General features: G+C 38.9%; 1 protein-coding gene across 1 annotated transcript in view; it reads right to left on the bottom strand.

Moving 5' to 3' along the window:
• The window catches only part of prkcea (protein kinase C, epsilon a), a 59589-nt gene that overhangs the window by 29042 nt on the left and 9427 nt on the right, over positions 1-21120 (bottom strand). Inside the window, exons 2-6 of the mRNA XM_058406980.1 lie at positions 13031-13094; positions 2267-2432; positions 546-580; positions 279-367; positions 35-164 (exon numbers count right to left, since the gene is read on the bottom strand). Of these exons, the coding sequence (XP_058262963.1) occupies positions 35-164; positions 279-367; positions 546-580; positions 2267-2432; positions 13031-13094 (484 nt within the window). The remainder of the gene's footprint in view (positions 1-34; positions 165-278; positions 368-545; positions 581-2266; positions 2433-13030; positions 13095-21120) is intronic.

Genomic DNA, 21120 nt, shown 5'->3' on the forward strand with positions numbered 1-21120 from the left:
AAAGAGGGTTACAATGACATTTACAATGAGGTACCTTTGCACTGCAGCCCTTGCCGCATCAGCCCCCAAAGTAAAGAGCCGCAGTGATCGCAGAAGGTCGGTACTTTATAATTGTGAATGCTGAACTTGTGAGGCATGTTTACACTGAAGCGCTGAGAGCCAACCTGTGTACAGAAATGACATCCATTACACTCTCTGTTCATTTATTCTGCAAAAAAAATTATATATATTGTATGTATCTGACAATAAACATCTATGAAATTAGAGTAAAGACTGACCTCTTCTGGAGTGTCATCCTGCTTCTTTAGCCCAGGACACTTTGTGATGATGAGCTCGTGACATCTTTTATGGACTACACAGGTACACACTGTAAACAAAAAAAGGTTTACATAAAATCCACTTTCAGAGCGTTAAAGTAAAGGTCTGTGCTCTGCTACAAGAATACTGATTATATTGCTACTAAATACTGGTGTGTCTTGTATTGCTCTAAAAGAAAAAGGGCTAAAAAAAATCTAAGCACTCAAGTAAAGGTGAAAGGTTCCAACCTTGACACTGGTATCCCTGTTTTCCTAATACACCCCTGCAAATGAACACAGAAAACACATGTTAGCCTAATCAGATATCATGCTCTGTCAACATGTATACACGTCTGAATTTTCCACAGCACAGAATCACAGTCATGAAGGTGTACAGCCTGCTGTGAGCAGCAGAGGACACCGTTTGCTAAAAAAAAATAAGGCAAAAAAAAAAAAAAACCATCACACCATGTTTACTGATGGCGAAAAAAAGACAACATTGTGTTGTGACACAGACATGCTGTTGTTTGGTGTCACACAGGCACACAGTTATGCAAATTGACTAACTGTATGGCCTTGAGACCAGAAAAAGAACCAAAGAGCAGAGGAGTAAAAATACCCACAGCTGTCTGCTCGCTCCATCAGCACATCTTATTGTGTCCCAGAGAGACTTGCTTAAATAAGATATCTATATTATATCAATCTATTATACACTATATGTAATAGAGTATAGAGGGTAAATTCAATAGAGGATAAAGGTTTATTAAGCGCTTCTTTGATTGCATCATCTGTTGTGCCTCTTGATAAAGCTTTTCATACCTGACATAGTTAACCCTGGGTCTGGGTCATTCTAAATCCTGGCTTAAACAGAACCTGGGATATCTTTTTCCATGTTTCATGCTGCTCATACTTGAGGCTTAACAATTAACCCTGAGTATTCATAATCTCATGTTTCACTCTGTACATTCCTAAACCCTGGGTTAACATTCTTATTTGCATCTTTGCTGTGTCAGCAGTCAAGTCTGGATAAATCCAGCACACAACCACATTAAATAATGTCTTTTTTCACTGATGGCAAATCTCACAATTTCACAACAGTAAGAAAACATGATATTCTGTAGATATTATTATTTTCCCCAGCTTTCCAATCCTTTTGGTCTTTTTTTAAGTTTGCTGTAGTTGACCAGGCTTTCACTGAACTTCCGACTTCCGCTAATTTTTCAGTGTCAGGTATTTCCCCCTCGCTAGGGCGCGTACTTCAGTGATGTTCAGCGTTTTGCCGACTGACCCTACCCGCCGAGTTGTTTTTGTTAAGTGTTTCTAAGTCCTGGTTATTATGTGATATGAGGCACATGCTGTTCAATTTCTCATGCTAAGCTTCAAGCCATAACGTTCTAACACCACATCTTTTCACACCGCAACATGTCTGGCACCATAATCTCAGGTTAACGCTGCAAAAGTGCTTCAGAGCAGAGTTTCATAACCCTTGATAAAAAGCAGTGCTAACTTACAAATGTGAAATGTTCCTCTACCTTAGGCTAAAGCCAGGGTTTTAAAACAATGATAACTCAGGGTTAAATGCAGTGTGTTATTAAATATTAAATCAAATGATATAATATACTGTAAATACTGTTTCCATCACCTTTATCAGCCTTATATTTAGCAGAAAGTTGTTCAGATTTATTGACACAAAAACAATTTTTTTTTAATCTATCATGTTTTGTATTTCATGCCAGTTGACTCAAGTTGCCTGGCTTCTAAGGAGGTAAACAGGTAAATAGTAGATTTTGCATAATGCTGTCCTTCTGTTAGCTGTTATTCATTTGGCTAGAAGGTATCATAATATGCTGTTTACATGACCAGTTAAGTAAACAGATAATGGCAATAAATATTAGTGTAAATATGAATACAGTCAGGGAGTCAGAGAGAGAGAGAGAGAGAGAGAGAGAGAGAAATCTTACAAATCTTACCAGATGAAGTCACGACAGTGGGAGCAGTAGGTTGGCTGTCTCAGGTAAGTGGCCATAAATTTGTGTCCGTTCACCTGATGGACACGTCTGCGCACTGCCCCTTGACGCTTACGGGGTCGCATGCGCTCACGGAACACTCGCTCTTCATTTTCCGCAGATGCAGCAGCTGTCAGACACAGAGTGACACAAATGTGAAATTACTCAAGAATTAAAACAATGACACATCTACATTATAGTAACACCGCATTACAAACACAGAGCTTACAGAATGTTTTATATAGGATTTACTTAATGAGCTGTAAAGATATCAGTGATGTTTAAATGACAACATGGTTTGTAATATTTGACAAAAATCTCATGTTATAAACAAAAATAACTCTGTGGAGCCACAGGCTAAATAAAATTACAACAGCAACAACTGACTATAACTTTAAAGCATCTTTATATTCTATGAATCATCACCATGCAAAAGTGCAATGTCTGGGTCAATTTCTACACCAGATTGACTCTTACATCTGACCACTCACACTCATACACACTCTCTCACAAGCAGAGTGAAACATCTCCAGCTGTAAACTGCACAGGGGAAACACACCCACATAGGCTGTGCCGAATTATCCCTCTTTAAAATGGAGTTTCTCAAGCCCACTGTCTGAGGTCACTTAAGGCAGCAGAGGATCAGAACAAACACATCTTTCATTCCTCCACCTAATTGCTCTCCTGAAGGTTGTACACGGTGTGTGTGTGTGTAAGAGAGAGAGGGGGACAGAGAGAGAGAAAGAGAGAGAGAAAGAGAAACAGAGAGACAGAGAGAGAGTGAGAGAGAGAGACCTGAGGCCTGAGAGCACCTGACCCAGCATGTGCTCTGCTCAGCCATGTGCCTTAACACAAGTCAAATCACAAAGCCTGAGGGACATCACAATGCATGGAGAACCGCATTGACTGGGCTGACTTCTCTATGTGTGTGTGTGTGTGTGTGTGTGCGCATTTACATTCAATTTACACATTTACACATGCACATTTACACCACACATTAAATCAATTTGGTGCAAAGAAGAGTTTGCTTAAAATAACAATCCAGTTTCACTTTAGTCAATGAGCTGTTGCATCTTTTTCTTTTTGTGGTTTGAAGCTAGGGTTAGACTCCTACAGAAACATTTCAGGCCATGGCTGAATCACATAAAAAATTTTTCAACCTGATTAAAGTCCAGTGTGTATTAAGTGTAGATTAAATCTGATTATTTATTGGCCTGTATGTGGATTAGTCTAATATTAATCATCGTTGTGCTGTGCTATCATTAATGAATGTTGGAGTTTATTCACTTTCTTATTAGCAACATTCGTGATTGGACAGAATTGTCTCAGGCCGCAGTCATGTTTGGATTTGATGTTCTGACTGTGGGATGGAGTGGATTCAAACTGAAAGTATTCTGGCCCCTGGTTGTTCAGCTCTGATTAAAATTATACTCTGTGTGTGTGTGTGTGTATGAGTCTGTGTAGATGTTATAGTATGAACTGTGGATGAACAATTCTCCCATATACTACAAAGCTCCTTGGAATGGGGATTCATAATGTGTTTGCTCTCACTTTAACTACTTATACAAACATATGCACTACCAAGTCAAGTATGGCCTCTTTATCTGATTCATGTCAGTGATCTGTTGGAATGTGCTTCATATTTGCATATGTGTTGTTGGGTATTTTGCAGCAAGGATAGCTGCTGGGGTGGAGAGGACTCCTAGGCGGGATAGATGTGGTTACATAATGCTTTATCTGATTAGAGAGCAGACTGTAACAGAGTGCAGGAAAACAAACCACGCTTTAACAAAAGGAAACATACATAGTAGAGTTAAGCAGCCAACAAGTGCTTAGAATTTATAGGAAGCTAACAATGTATACATACTTATGTATTCCAGGTAATTATGATGATCATTTAATTTCTATAATTGTCCTATTTTACACTAAAATACACAAAAAACATTTGACTTATACAGTGTGTGTGTGTTGGGAGGCTAATCTGTGACTGTTAAGATGTATGCTTCTGTGTCTTTTTTTTTCTTTGACCTCCAGATGTTCCTCCGGATGTACACCCATGGCTGTACGGTAAAAATGAAACCCCCAACCACTCAATGTTTTTACTATGAAACAAGTCTCAGACACACAGACACAAATCACACACACACACACACACATGCAACTTGTAGACACGTGTACATAAATGAAAGCATGACAGCATTCAGCAGGTGGAATACAAAAAAAATTGTCCAAACAAACTGGTTCACTTAAATTGAGTTTCCAAATGCACAACATAGTGAAGTGTTCAATCTCTGCATAAGGAACAATACAACAAGCTTTGCCCAAGATGGAAAACTGGCATTCCAATAAAGCACGATGTAACCAATTTTAGTGGAACCGTATTTTTTCAAATAATCAATGACATTCCAAGTGCTTACTCCACACCTTAAAAATGCTCAAACGTCTGACAGCATAGACTTCTAAACATTAAGTGTAACCTCAAAACAGTGCAGTTTCTCCACAACCAGCACTATCTTACTGCTTAACATCTACATGTTTTAACTGGCACACAAGATCAGAATTACAACTCACACCTTCTTACAGCTTTTTTTTATTACTTTAGCCAACTTAATGCTTCTTTTTTGGAACGGTAAAAAACAGAATCCACATTTCTGAAGCACCTAAATACAGTCAGACCATCTCCCCTTGTCCCTGTCCTCATAATCCCTCATGCCTTCTCATCCTCACCCCTCAGTTTAAAGTTTTTAAGTCTCACTCTTGTCTCTGTAAATTTTCTCCCTTGTCCTGCTCTCTGTCAGCGTGGAGTGGAGGATGAATGGTGCAGGAGGTTGAGCTTATGAGAGGGCAGGCCGAGTGGAACAGAGGGCCATGTTCGCCCACTGCCAGACAGCCAGAGGACAACAATTCAACGCCAACACCACTTCAGCCCCAGACAAACCATAAACAGGCAACACAAGCACACTCCAAGCCAGCCACGGTTCAGCCACACATCAATGAAAACAGTATTAATCAGAGTGAAAGAGAGTGAGAAAAATCACACATCTGCTGGAAACACAATACACATATTATAGCTGGAGGTCAATCAATTACACTACAGCTGAAATTTATCAAACAGAGACTGATTCATATTACAGAGCATAAATGTTCACACGTTATTAAATATATGAGTGAAATTATGATAGGAAAAAGCAAAAACGTCATGGCACAGTGGTATACTGGTTTGAGCTCTGGACTAATACACATCTCACTGCTTAACAATGTGTTCAGGAGTATATGGCATATTCAGTGGAATTTAATGTTACCAACAACATATACAGCATGTTGTCAATACATGACATCAATCAATACATGTTTTGTCTGTAGAGATCATTAGGTTTGCACTGAAGCTACAGGCTTAACGTAGCAAACACATAATGGAAGTCTGTCTCACCCTAAAAATCCATTCCCAAATCCCCATATACTTGTACACCAAAGACGTTCAATATTCACGCATTCAAGTTCAGACAGGATCTATGAGATCACGTGTTTTGAGGTGGAACCTAGTGGACATTCAGACGTTCTTTGACATAGTGATGTTATGTTCATGTTTATAGATCACAGTAGGTCACTCTGGGTGTTAAGCCACAAAAGCATGTCTCAGTCAGTAATCATATAATTGGATTAAAGTTCACACGTGTGCATTAGATCTCTGTATAATTACACACCTGTTCTTAAAAAGGCATTGATTTTGTTAGTGAACATACCTAAACACACAGGATCCTGAAGACCTAGGAGCGATTACAAAAGAGCCCTTAACAAAACTCTGGAAAATAAATTAATTAATTAAAAAAATATAAAATGGAAATATGGCCCAACAATGATGTCAGTGACCAGGAAAAGTAGGGATTATTAAGAGTGGTCAAAGGTAAGTCTTAACATGATGCTACCACCACCATGCTTCACTGTAGTGCATGGTGGTCTAAGATTTCTTGCTTTTTCCTTATCAGACCAAAGAAATTTACCACTAAAATCGATTCCGAATAACAATACTGAAGAACTGAATGCAGTTTGATTCCTGATTCATTCTAATGGTCTACTTCTGCTGGGAGCTTTCTGCACTTCCAACTCACCTTCTGCTATCACAGATGGTTCCACATGGATACCTTAACGATTTGCACGTTCTCACTCATGCTTCACTGGACAGTCTCATCTAGGTACTTTAGATTTGTACCTAAAAACTGTTGCTGTAATCATCAGTCATCCCAGGATTTTATTTACAATATACTCATAATCAACATCCTCGTAACAAAAATTAACTGTTGTTTGCGTTTAGTCTTCAACAGTGATTTATTTATTCAGTAAGGATTTATAATCTATAGAAATGAGTCCATATGAGATGCAAGGTTTGTCCTTGGTCTTTTGCTTGCTCATTATGGATCTAAATGACATCAAGATTTCTGTGAATCTGCTTTTGTGACAATGTCTACTATAATTAACACTATACACACAGAATTGGACTGAATATTTACAAAGGGAATTTGAGTATGATTATGTTTTAGTAATTGTGACCTAAAAATCCGAAGAAGCAAGACTCCACACATTTTGGGTACTGGGCACATTGTGTAAAAACATGATATTCTTTGATCATGTCAGTGAGAGCTATGAAGCCCCACTTCATTTGTCTTCCTTAGAATAAGAGTGACAAGAAAAAAAAAACAGACTTGGAGAAGGGGACAGAGATTTATTCTTCAATCTCGATTTCTATTCCCTCAGAAACACACTGAAAGCTGGCTGAGGATGAATTCAGGGATATGATGGACATGCTGTGTCTAGAAGAGATGTTATCTAACAAGCCATCTGGCAAATATCACTCTCACTTGATCTCTTTCAACATATTACAGCAGAGAAGAACTACTCCACTGTGCAGAAATACTACATTTGCAAAAACAATTTTCATGAATACACAATAAAGCACTGTGCACTCTAACTGAATTTTAAAGGTGCTATAAGCATGCTGAAAACAGACTGTAAACAGATGAGAACCTCGGATCAATCCCGTTTACATGCATGTCTCTCATCCCTTGGCCTCTTTCTCTCTTTTCCTCTCCAGACCTTGTTCTCGCCTTTTTTTCCATCCCTGGAAACCTGTGAGCTCACAGGCTGGTTTCCATGACGACCCCCGCAATCTAAACGATCGGAGCGCCAGGGCTGCCCTGCTGTACAAACACGAGGAGAGAGTGGAAAAGACCCCGAACACACTCGTGCACCGATCGATTCAACCATGACGGAGATAGCAGTGAGGATCTGAGCGGAGAGGAGGCAAACAGAGAAAGGAATGATGGGAAAAGATTAGGCTTAAAACAGAGAGAGTGAGTGAGAGAGAGAGTGAGCGAGAGAAAGAGTGAGTATGTCTAAAAATAGACCTCTCGCTCCACCACTCCGGAGCCGCATGCGTTTGCATGGTAATTGGTGATGGGCTGCACACATTAAAAATGAGTTAAGCCTCAGAGAAAGTTTAGGTGAGACCAGAAGAGGAGTTGGATGGGCACAGCATATATAACGAGGAAAGAGAGAGCAGCAACTGGGGAGGTTTTGGCTGAAGCGATGACTTAATATCTCATCTTCAGTGTTCAGTGTGTGTACTGAAGCTGCAAAAAAGCTTTGGCTAAAAGCTGTGTGTGTGTGTGTTTTAAAAATATATATTATATCTAATACCGAACGGACTAATATTAGCTGTAATGTTGATATTATATATTATCACAGTCAGCTCTAAAATTATTGGCACCCTTAATGAGAGATTTAGTAAGAAAATGAAAGCTCTAAAAAATATAGGGAAAATATAATATATATACGAGTCTTCTCCTGGAGAGAAAGAAAAACAGCACTGAGACTTCTTCTAAACAAATTTGTAGAAGATATTTCCACCTTTATATTCTTACACACAAACATGTGGTGGGTCCAGACAAGTTTCAATTGCGATCAAATCTGAAGAGTGAATTAGTCAATGCAAAACTATTCATTTTTTCATCTGTGCTACATGATTTTTATAACGCAAGGAAACAGAACAAAAGCAGATTTCCTGGAAACACTTTAAAATAAGGTAAACTAGTTTTTTTTCAAGGTTTTTGCTCACCTTTTTTGTTTGTGCACTGGTATAAAATGTTCTTTAGGAGTTGCAATAATCTTTCCAAATATGTGCTTGACATAAAATGTTATCTTAAAATGAACAATAATTATGAGAATTCTTTTTGCTGCTGGAAAAGTAAGCAGTTTTTAGCAGGTGTTCAAATGTTTACTTTAAATAATTGCGTGTAATATTTGTTTTACTCAGCTATTTCGTCTACCCTTTGATAGGTGTCAAACGAGCTAGGTAAAATTATCTCTTTAGAAATACATAGACACAGAGGTATGTCATTTTCCAATCGATGCTCAGCAGCACACGTAGAGTCTGCACGTCCCTAGGATTCCAGTTGAGTGTGCGTGTATCTGTGTCCGATAATCCATAGCTTAGTCTCATTTGCTATTTTGAGACACGTAAACCCAGGTCAGCCGATATAATGAACCCAACAGAAATATTTCTATTCATGCACATATACATGCATGCACCACACACATACAGACAGATACAAGAAAGAGGCACATCACTAGTGCAGTAAGTTCCCCAGTTAGCGTTAATTAACGTAATCTTTTCTTTGCTCTAGTTAGTGGCAGGTGAGTAATTTGGGTCTATATATAAAAGCAACAACATGAACATGGAGTGTGTGACGAACTCTTCTCACGTCACACTTTCAGAGCATCTTCTTTATCCTTCCTGTATGGATATGTGTGTAACTGGGATTAGTGATTCCCTCAAACACACACATTTAGGTTTAAAATTAATCAGTGACGCGAAATGCTTGTTTTAGCACCATGACAGAAGGACAGATAGCTTAAATAGCCCTCAAGTGTCATCAGTGATGATCAGGAATAGACTGATTCAGAAAGCCCGGATGAGTTGCACTGAGTGGATCTACTTTTATTAACTTCAATACATCCCCTAAGGATGCAACATACAGGACCCATCATCTTCAATTTTAGCTCACTGTGTATGAAATTCAGTTTTTCTATGAAAGGTTTTTTGGCAGTATAGAGGAAGATGAGTCTGCTCCAAATGGGACTCATTCCAAATCTAATAATTACATGGAGTCTGTCTTGGCATAGGGCTTGTAGAGTCAGCAGAGCTTTGAAAGGAGATAAAATTTTTATCTTCGGGACTGAACTACTGTTGAGCAGGACAGGGCCAAGCAGGTGGGATTATGGGTAATGGTGCAGGGATTGTGGGGAGCTGCAGTGTGAGCTATTCAGGACTGCATAGCTTGAGGCATTACTGAAAATAGCTCAGCTTCCCCCTCACAGCGTTGGAGAGTTTCTCTTGTGTAAATGTGTGTGTGTGTGTGTCATTGATTGGTCTGTCTGTGGAAAAAGAAAAAGATTATCTGTTTCTCTTTTCTATACTGCCACAAGGACATCTGTCCACTTTCATAGTCATGGGAGCAGGTACAAGGTCATGTTGGGGTCATCACTGGGGAAAGAATCTGTTAAAGTTGGATATGTCTCTTTCCATATCGGCTTCTACAGGTGTAACTGAACAGAAAGGAGTTTTGTGTGACTTGATGCTAGGAAAACTGATACGGCAATTAATCAGGACATGACCTAGAACGAACTCAAGGAAATTGTAAGCAAGATGTCCTGATGACTGTTTATCATGCAGTGTTCTGACACCTACTGAGGCAGCTGATTTCTAACATTAACACATCAAAAGGGTGAAAACATAAAGTCCACAAGGAAGAACAGCAGAAATGTCTGGAAATTGCAGGGTTTTTAAAAATGGCAGAGCTATATGCCAAGGCCAAATATTATTTTATAAATTAATGACTAAGCTGTCCTGCAGGATGCAGTGTTTTATCAGCAAAAAGTAAGCAAAGAGAAGATGTAGGTAAATACATTCAAAACAGTCTTAAAAATATACATTTCACAGATTCCTTTTTGTTATACATCACATCCTTATACATCACAACTGGACTTTCACTGCTCATTTAGTCACAATGTCTTTGGTAGAAGGCTGAAAGTTTGAATGATTTCAATGACAGCCTGAAAATTACAATGTTGGTAATGTCTCAGATTTTCAGATTTTTAATTTCTGGGAAAGATGTATACATTTACTTTTATGCTGGGTTAGGGTTAGGGTTAGTCATGAAGTGATTAAGCATGAAAACAAGCCAGAGTTGAAATGCTGTGGGAAATGATGCACCAAAACTCCTGGAGGATTACAGAGAAACTCTGCTAAGAAAGAAGAACTTGTCAGCCATTTGTGCAGAAAGCAAACAATTTTCTTTGAATGAAAGGCACTATGAGATGTCAAATTTATCATTAAATCAAAAGCAGACTCTAAAAACATGATGTGTACTGGTAAATGTGAGCGCATGCATCCAGGTAAAACACCACTTGAAGGCTATGAGGTTGAATGAGGCCCAAAATGGTAATGGTATCCAGCCTGGCAAAGCACTGCGCTCTCGGTCGATGGTGCAAATCAACCAGAAATCAATGAGCATGCGAATGAACAGAGTCACACTGCAGTGGGCTTCCTGGAACAGAGGTGAGATTACGGTCCAGGCTTAGCACAGGCCTGTGCACATAAGACCATTCAAATGAGCCATGAATGATGCTGCACTTTTATTAACAGTCCATGCAAAGTGACCAGGCACTGTACACATGGTGCTGCGCCATGCCCACACATTAGCACAAAACGGCTGTTTGCAGTGAGACACAGACAAGCTAGAATTAAACAGAAATTAGTTACCAACACCACGCGGCAGGGGCCTGTGATTACAGTGTCAACCACACACCACCACCATTATCGTTTTACACACTAATCATCCATCTGTGTGTTTGTTTTTGGTGTGTGTATGTGTGTGTGTGTGTGTGTGTGTGTATGTGTGTGTGTGTGTATGTCTGTGTGTGTGTGTCTGCTAATCCTGGCAGTATCCTCTGGAATTCAAGGAGATATTATCTCAGGATGTTGGTAAACCAGCTCAGTATGTTTAGAGCCTTATCTACATTAGAGCTGTCAAAACAAATTTATATTTGAATGTTCATAATATTTCTGTGTCTGAAGGTAGAAGAAAAATATTCCATTGTTCCAGTGAGGTCCCATGTGTTCCTATTAGTTACACAACAAAATACACATTTTCTTAACTTCGTGCTGAAATTAAGTTTGGGGTAGGAAATGAGCTCTCAGTAAATTGAGGTACTTTTTTCATATTTTTTAAAAAATTTTTTAAGCTTAAATTCTTGAATTATATACAGTCATTACCAAGTTACAAAGAAAGTTATTATATCAGTAGGTAATTTCCAACATACACTTATTGGAGGCACTTTCTTTCTTTTCTTCTCTTGAGCATTTAGTACACTACATAGGTGTAAAGAACATCATTACATTAGATGTCACATAGTGAGCATTCATAGTGAATAGGAAGCCATTTGGGCCTAACTGTATGTTGGAGTGTCTAGAAATAAGTGCACACTATAAAACAGTGTTTAACATTACTGTTAATAAATAAAAACATAACATAATACATTACACTTTGTGTTAAAATTATGATATTGAGCATTTTCACTTTTACCTTCATGATATTCACAAACACAGTGTTGCATCACGTTTATGTGATTTCTTATTTAAAAAAAAAATAATACAATGCTCCGATAAGCCACTGACTGCTAGATTATTCAAACTAAAATGTTCATGTATTCATGCAAACCTGCATAATCTGTTTGGATGCTGTACAATATAAATGTGGCATTATTGTGTACGTTTATTATTGTGTAAGGTCAATTTTATATACTGCTGCCCAGCTGGATGTTCATTGCTATGTTCAGTTTAGTTCAGACTCAATCAGTGTCTGGTGAGACAATCTAGCAAATAAAGCTATGATCCTGGCTTCGGTAGCATGCACATGGTCTATATACAGTAGAGGTTTCAATGTTTCAGTGTGGAAGGAAAACTTATGATGTGAAAACTTCATTCACACAGGAACACTCTGCTCCTCAGAAAAAGAAATCCTCTCTATCGCCTAAAGCAATTCTTACAGTTCCGCAGAGAATGAAGGCTGTCTGTCACAAGGTAAGCTTTTTTTGATCTTATAAAAGAAAATATTAAGCTTCTGAAGAAAGCCAAGATGAACTGAAATGTGCACATTTGATATCCTGAAACTGATATGTGGAGGTTCATTAGACTTGCTCCAGTGCACAGGAAGCCTTTGTGTGCCAGCCTGCAGTTGAGAGCTGCAGTATTGCGTGGGAGCTCTTCAGGTTGCTCAGACGCTATGATCCTCACATTTCCGGCACCCACACACACTTTCAGAGTTTAAAAGAGTGGGATTTCCCTGCAGATAGCTGCCACTTTCTCCAACATTGTCTCCAACACACACACACACACACACAGTGCACCAGCCAGGCTGGCATTGGGAGTACCAAACCTGTTGCTCTATGTATCAATGCATATGCATATGTATCAAAAAAGTACATTATAAAACAAAACAGAGCCTTCATTAGAGGATGTTCCAAGTATGATGTAAGTCTGCTCCAATAAAGCAAAAACACAATGATGTAATATTGTCTTCCTGCTTGTAGAAATCTTCAAGTTTTTTTAATCACCTAGAATCAGCATGTACTGTATGTGTACATGTATGTTTGTATGTATATGATTTTTACCTTCACTGGAGGATCCTGACAAGTCGATGATGACATAGACTTTGCCCTCAGGCTCCAGGTCAATCTGAGGAGAGAGCACACATGGGATCAGAGATTAGAGGACTCGTACTCTGGAAAATATCACTCTAGATGATGGCTTGGGAGATTAAACCATCAAAGCACTGTGTGACATCAAAGCACTTTTCACTGCCCATTTCATAATGCCATGCATCTCATCAACCTCCGTGCTTTATGCCTATAAATCTATTAAAATCCAAATAAACAGTTTTTATGGCAATCTCTATTTTCTGCATCTATTTATTAATTTAGCAGAAAAAAAAGTTATATATTTATTCATTAACAAAAATAACACATTCACGGCTTACTGTTTTGTACTATTTTTGCACTTCTTGTTTTTTTTGCAGTCGTGATCTATTTTAGTATTGCATAACAGGATAAGTACTCCGGATTTTCTTATCATGCTACGCTGCCACACTGTCACATATTCATCATGTTCCCATATAGCTGTTTCTCTCAGTTACAGACATGCTGAGCTACAGACATTTAGCATGGAGAATGCTGATGTTTTATAAATCCACTTCAGATCATTTGCACTACCACGACGCCCACCCTGCCATCAGCACAGCATGGGGCATCTGAGCCATGAGAGGGAGAAGCTTCACACTGACAGGAAACCACTGCTTAATCTCATTATCCAGTGAGAGACAGTCAGAGAAAGAGAGTGCGAGATGAGGGGGATGGAAAGAGTGAAGAGCTCTGGCGTGTCCAATAGTTGGAGGAGGATGGGGTTGTCAGGAAGATGGCTGAATCAGGATACTTGGATGGTTCAAGTCAAAACTGTGAACAGGATTATTTCTAAATTCAGCACAATTTCCTATTTCCTATTCATCATCATCACACACACACAGAGACTTAGACACCAACACACACACACACACAATCACCCCACATTACTCGTTTCTCTGTTTTCAAACCTCATGGTACATCACAGATAATCACAGAACATTTAAACAAAGATCATCTGTCTCTGAGCATACATACTGTCCCTCTGTTCCACTAGATAGATCCTGTAATAAAGTGCTGAATCTGATTACTAAGAGTACACAACAGGGACATATGAGTGGAGCCTGAAATAATGCAGAGCAGTTGCTCAAACACAATTTTGACAGAAGTGTCAGATATTAGATGGATCGAATAGTATGGCACAACCATCTTCGGCTGTAGAATGCCGATTATCAGAAAGCTTATCTTTTCAAATGCCATTTTTTCGTTTTCATATGCCATTTTTTCGTTTTTTTTTCGTTATCATATAATATATGATTTACCAAAATATAATACTGATAGAATAATAGTTAATGAGTAAGCCATAACAAGATATTTATTTATCATAACATTGTCTTATAAAATTAGCATAAGGCTAAAGTATTGGCACGCTTTGCTTCATTTGGTTCACTTGCAACCAAACCAGCTGTGTCTTGTGCACTGGAGACCCTCAGTGATATACAGTCACTCCAGGATTTCACAGATTTTTTGTGATTGCAAACTCCTCCTAATTATTGATGAGCTTGATTTTGCCTTAATTTCTGCAAAAGCATGACATCTGGATGTAGATGAATACCAATGTAACATACATTTTAAAAGAAACCTACATGCCTGTTTTTCTGTTTGTGTGGCTTGTGCTGCTTGTGCTAATCTCCATGACCCCAAGTCCACAATCTCTAGAGAACTTACCCTGCTATCATTGTGGTAGGAAATTTATACAGGTACTCAATCAGAGAGCTTTATTTGAGTTAGCTACCACCCCATGCTGTAGCACATGGTATAGTGTGAAAGTGCTAGCTCTTTCTTTCTGTCGTTTTCTTTTTTGTATGTCATCAGCCAATCAGAACAAGCCTATGGACATACACAATTGTCAATAAGATACCCAGTGAAAACAGATACGAACTGGGGCTTATCAACATTTTATCTAGCACTTATGCTATAGCAATGAGCTATATTTACTGTTGAAAGACTGACCTAAATGCTGATGTTTAATACATCCTCTGATTTTCTTTCTGTTTTATTTATTACGTCTAATTAATTGTTTCAGCATCACACTAAAATTTCTCCAATGTTTAAACAAACTCTGCATAATTGAAAAGAGATTCTTTTTCAGAAGAAAAACATAATATGTGGTTACAAAATCTATATAAATACCGATGAATCAATGACAAATTACATCCCAAATACAGAAAACTCACAGTATGCCTTTAAGTCTCCCTGCTTCTGACAGAGAGAGAGAGAGAGAGAGAGAGAGAGAGAGAGAGAGAAAGAAAATGCCTTGCTGGAAATGTCACAGTGGAATAAGTTGAAAAACAGATTCCCAGTGAATAGCTGATGATGTCATCTAGAGCACAAGCGAGGTGATGACATGTCTATCGTCCTGTCATTCAAGCCCCTCCCCCTTCCGGTGATGTCATCAGATTCCATTCAACTGCTGTCTCTCAGAGCGAGGCTGTCTCTAAAGTTCGATGGCCACTAAATATAGCAAAGGAAGGAAAAGCTTCTGTTTGTGTGTATGCATGTGTGTGTGTGTGTGTGTGTGTCTGTGTACGTGCTCACTTGTCCCACGTGTGCAATTTTCTCTGATGATACTGTCTGTATAAATGGGGGTAAACGCTTTGCAGCTAAACAATGTTGGCAAGACACAGTCGAGATTCTCTGGCTCTGTGTGTGTGTGTGTGCGTGGGTGGGTGTGTGTCCTATTTCCCAAAGTCACTCTCATCAGAAGGTGCTGGAGTACTGTAGACTGTAGTCAATGCACTACTTGTACACACACAAACACACACACACACATACACAAGCAGAGTGCAGGCAGCAGTGTGATGCCCCAGCGATGGCCTCGCTTCACTTCACACACCCAGAAAGTGCTCCCAGCCAGGCCAAACAACTCCTGAACAACACACAGACACACACACACAGACACACATAAACAAAGCCGAGAGTCACCAGAACTCTGTCTTCCATTACTGAAAGTAACAAAGCCTGTGGCAGAGAACCAGACTCTCTCACATGCCTGGCTACTAAGACGCTGGGCATTTTAGTGTTCCTGACATTTTCATTGTTTTCTTGATGACTTCATTGCAGTTGCACTTATAATGTTTGGTACACATTTATATTAAAAATGTCATATTAAACATACTGTTTACACTAAACCATACCTGGAAGTAGTATGAAGAATGTGAACTATATAACTATTTCTAATATAGCTGTCTTTATGAAACACATGCAGTGAGGCCATTTTATTATTTCAATACAGTCCAGACATTTCATTGCACTCATTTGTTTCACAATTATAGCTAAATTATATTTTGAAATTTTTTTTTTTTCTGCTGCAGCAAGACATCATTTTTTAACTTTAATGTTATAAAATATTTTGCATATCATTCTGTGGGAGCTGTGACTGATGAGTTGTCACATAACTGCAGTTAAAAAAACACTCCATTCTGTACTACAAGGAAAAGTATTGCCTTCATTATTATAATGTTTCATTTAATCCACCTGCACTCAGCAGGACAGATTCCTCACATGTAGAAAGAAATACCTGGATAATACAGTCAGTTTGTAAACAAATGATTCCTAAATTGCATAATTGTTAGCTATGTATTTTATGTGTAAATATTTAGGGCAGTGTTTATTTTCTCATATAAGCCAGTGAAAAACAAGATGAATTAAATCGGCTTGCACATAGTCAAAAATGGGAGAGACTATTCGTGTATAAGCATGTGGGTTAATCATAAAGTAGTAGAAACATTTATTTTTTCATAGTATATACATTACAGCAAAACTCTCATCTCTGCATATCCCAGATTTTGAGCAAGGTAAGGTCAGAGATGATACAAAAAGGGCTTTCTTCAAAGGCCAACACTGGCACCTCTAATCTTCTGATCAGTAACCTAAAGCCTTATCTATTATGCCATCACTGCCCCGTGTATAAGACAATGTTCATAACACTCTCACCCTTCCTTCACCTTATTCTCTTTCTACCGTACAGATCATTACAATTGGCGCAGTTTTCTTTTGCAGCTGTTTGTTTTAGGGTGAAGCATCAAGAACTTACCTGACAACTGCTGCTGCAAAGATAAAGACTGTCCTGTGCACTTCCTAGGACTAAATCCTTTCAACACACTTACTACTGTTTGTCTTTACTCTTCTACAGCTGTACACCTTAATGATTTATAATCTCACTAGTATCCAGTGCCCCCTGGAAGAGGATTCTCTCAAGGTTTTTCCCTCATGTTGTCTCAGTGAGTTTTTCCTTGCAACTTTCACCAATCGCTTACTCACCAAAGATCTCAAGATATATCTGGATTTCTGGATTAAAGGGATATACAAATAAACATCAATTGAACTAAATTTAGTTAAATTGTATTCTGTATTATGACAAAAAATATCGAAAATAGTGACATTTCCCAACTGTTAGTCTGTCACATTTTCTAGTTTCTTACATTTGCAACTGCGGTCTTTGGTTAAAACTATATATACATATAAGTGTGTAACGATATTTGATAAGCCCCCAGGGAACAAATCTTAAAATTACTCTCTCCAGTTCCAATACCTCCAGTGTTGTTATAGTGTGGTTTTAATTTGATAATTGATGTCATTGTTCATTTATTATTCCATTGTACATAACCAACAGTTGGTCAGTGTTTCTGAACACAACCAACAATATACTGAAAACCCTGAAAACAGAAATGATGACACTAACAAAAACATATTCCACTCATTAAAACAAACCAGGGTTCAAGAGGCAAACCATCAACACTGAGCATGCAGCAGAGTGACAGACCTGTCAATCAGCTGATTTGTGTCAGCTAAATAATGCAGAGCAGCATTGCTCAGCACCGACTCATGTTACACACACAGGCATATACACACAAACACAGTGTAAAAAAGGGCAGAAAAACAGAGAGAGCATGCACATGTATATGAGTACATGTAAGAGACAGTAAGAGCAAGATGAAGAGAGGAAACAAGGACTGTGTGTGTGTGTGTGTATGTGTATAAGCAAGAAATATATGGTGCAGGGATAAAGCAAAGGATAAAGTGGGGACAGCAGCAGATCCTCTTATGCATCACCCTGTGCTCACTCTCATCATTAGCATGCACACATACACACACACACACACACACACACACTAGCTCAACACCATACTAAATTATTTTGCTAGTTTTTCCTTTAATTTGTCACCTGTCTGTATGTTTTGTGTGCGTGTATGTGTGCGTGTGTGTGTGTTTATATGGATCAGCGTAGAGAGCATAAACAGGGAGGAGCTACTGCCACTGCTGTTTGCCCATCTGTACATTCTGCACTCTCTCACACACTCTACTTCTTGGACATACACAAATCACTCATCTTGTGCTCTCTTGCCATCTCTGCTACACTTCAGCTCCAATCACTACTGTGCAAATACACAGATACAAATCAAAGAGAATAAACAGTTCACACTTACACACGTACAAACACACACACATCTTATTAATTAAAAGGCAAAAGAGCTTACTTTAGAGTATTCATCATTATTCTTTTAACATATTAGTGCTGGCTGTAATTCAGTTCCTAGATTTATAATAATATTCATTTTAATATATGATTTCTGCAGTAATGTATAACAAACATGTTTAATCATTGATGGAGATGAAGGAAATGTTTATTTAGGAATGAGTATCTAGTGTCAGAGCTCTCTAATATGGCTCTTCCTTTAAAGTTTTTCAAGCAGTTTCCTGGAAACATGGCAAGCCTTATTTTTTGTCTTATTATCTTCAAGAGAGTGAGAGAGAGAGAGAGAGAGAGAGAGAGAGAGAAAGGATGCACCACACCACAAATGCATCAATACAATGTTCAGTGTTCTTTACTAAGTAAAAAAAAATTCTAGTGTTGCCAGTTGCATCACACCACTTTATCACTGATTATTTCCCTAACAACCAGTCATATTTGTTATATATGACGTAACACACTGTTTCAAAGACGGACTGGAAAAATATATCTATTTATTTCATATTAGTGTGGAAATTAGCAAGGAATCTGAATTAAGTTTGGGTTTTTAAGTTTGCAAATTTCCTTATACAGTGTTTGTTATGTTTTGTCATTAAGTGTTTACTTTGTGAACTTAGGGCTCATGGTCATAATTCTAGTCTGTATATACACACCTGGACTGTAAGGACTCCTACGTTCGAATGCTGTTCATAGATTTCATTTCAGCATTCAACACAATCATCCCTCAGCAGCTGATTAAGAAGCTGAGCCTGCTGGGCCTGAACACCTCTCTCTGCAACTGGATCCTGGATTTCCTGACTGGGAGACCTCAGTCAGTCCAGATCGGGAACAGTATCTCCAGCACCACCACACTGAGCACTGGAGCTCCTCAGGGCTGTGTGCTCAGTCCATTGCTGTTCACTCTGCTGACTCAAGACTGTGCAGCAATGCACAGATCCAACCACATCGTCAAGTTCGCCGATGACACGACCGTGGTGGGTCTCATCAGTAAGAACGACGAGTCAGCATACAGAGAGGAGGTGCAACATCTAACAGCCTGGTGTAGAGCCAACAGCAATGTCGACAAGACTAAAGAGATGGTTGTTGACTTCAGGAGAGCACAGAGTGATCATTCTCCGCTATTCATCGACGGATCCTCGGTGGAGATCATCAAGAGCACCAAATTCCAACTTCACCTGGTCACTCAACACCAGCTCCATCACCAAGAAAGCCCAGCAGCGCCTCTACTTCCTGAGGAGGCTGAGGAAAGCCCATCTCCCTTCCCCCATCCTGACTGTGTTCTACAGAGGGACCATCGAGAGCATCCTGAGCAGCTACATCACTGCCTGGTTTGGGAACTGCACCATCTCAGATCGCAAGACCCTTCAGCGGATAATGAGGACAGCTGAAAAGATCATCGGAGTCTCTCTTCCCTCTATCACAGACATTTACACCGCACGCTGCATCTGCAAAGCTAACAGCATTGTGGCTGACCCCACACACCCCTCACACACACTCTTCACCCTCCTGCCATCTGGAAAGAGGTACCGGAGCATTCGTGCCCTCACAACCAGACTGTGTAACAGTTTCTTTCCTCAAGCCATCAGGCTCCTCAACACCCAGGACTGAACTGTTCTACACTCTCTCACACACACACACACACACACACACTCTCACTCAGGACTGAACTGTATACAGCTCTCTGTCTCTCTCACACACATATACACACACACACTCTCACACGCACACACATAATTTATATTGTTCATTACTTATTGCACTACCTCAACCTGTCATCTGCTGCTATAGTTGTATTTATGTTTATTTCTATTTGCACTACCTCTACCTGTCATCTGCTGCTATAGTAGTATTTATGTTTATTTCTATTTGCACTACCTCAACCACTGCTGTTGTATTTTTGCACAATATATATATATTTTTTTACATCATTTAATTTTATCTTATTTTATTTCACTTACATTCCATTACACATGTTCTTTTCTTTCTTTTTCGGCACTAATTGTCCTGTGTTCTTTGTGTTGTCTTTCTTGTATTTATTGTCTTTTGCACTGTCTTGTCTATGCTCTGTTTGCACCTAGCTGCACACTGCGCACTTTACGTGGCTAAGATAAACTTCTGTCCTAGCTCTGTGGTGTTGTCTTTTTGTGTTGAACTCTTTGTTGTTGTATGTTTATGTAGCACCAGGTCCTGGAGAACAGTTGTTTCATTTCACTATGTACTGCGTCAGCTATATGTGGTTGAAATGACAATAAAGCTTCTTGAATCTTGAATATATATTAATTGTATTTTCTATATTGAAAAATAACTAGATAAATGTATGCTGAAGCATGAACAAATGTTTGCCATTTCCAGTTTTGGCAATATCTGTGCCTGAATATACTGGTCTGAAATGCTGAAGCAGTACAGGTTAAAATATGGCATGTATTTATACATTCTACTTTAATTTTGTCTAGCACAGCACACTCTCGCATGTAAACATGCCAAAATTGATGTGGATTATACTATGCCATGATCATGCCTCTGATATTTTGCATAACTTAGCAACAAAAGTTTG

Source organism: Hemibagrus wyckioides, linkage group LG13, assembly GCF_019097595.1.
Source record: "Hemibagrus wyckioides isolate EC202008001 linkage group LG13, SWU_Hwy_1.0, whole genome shotgun sequence".
NCBI lineage: Eukaryota > Metazoa > Chordata > Actinopteri > Siluriformes > Bagridae > Hemibagrus > Hemibagrus wyckioides.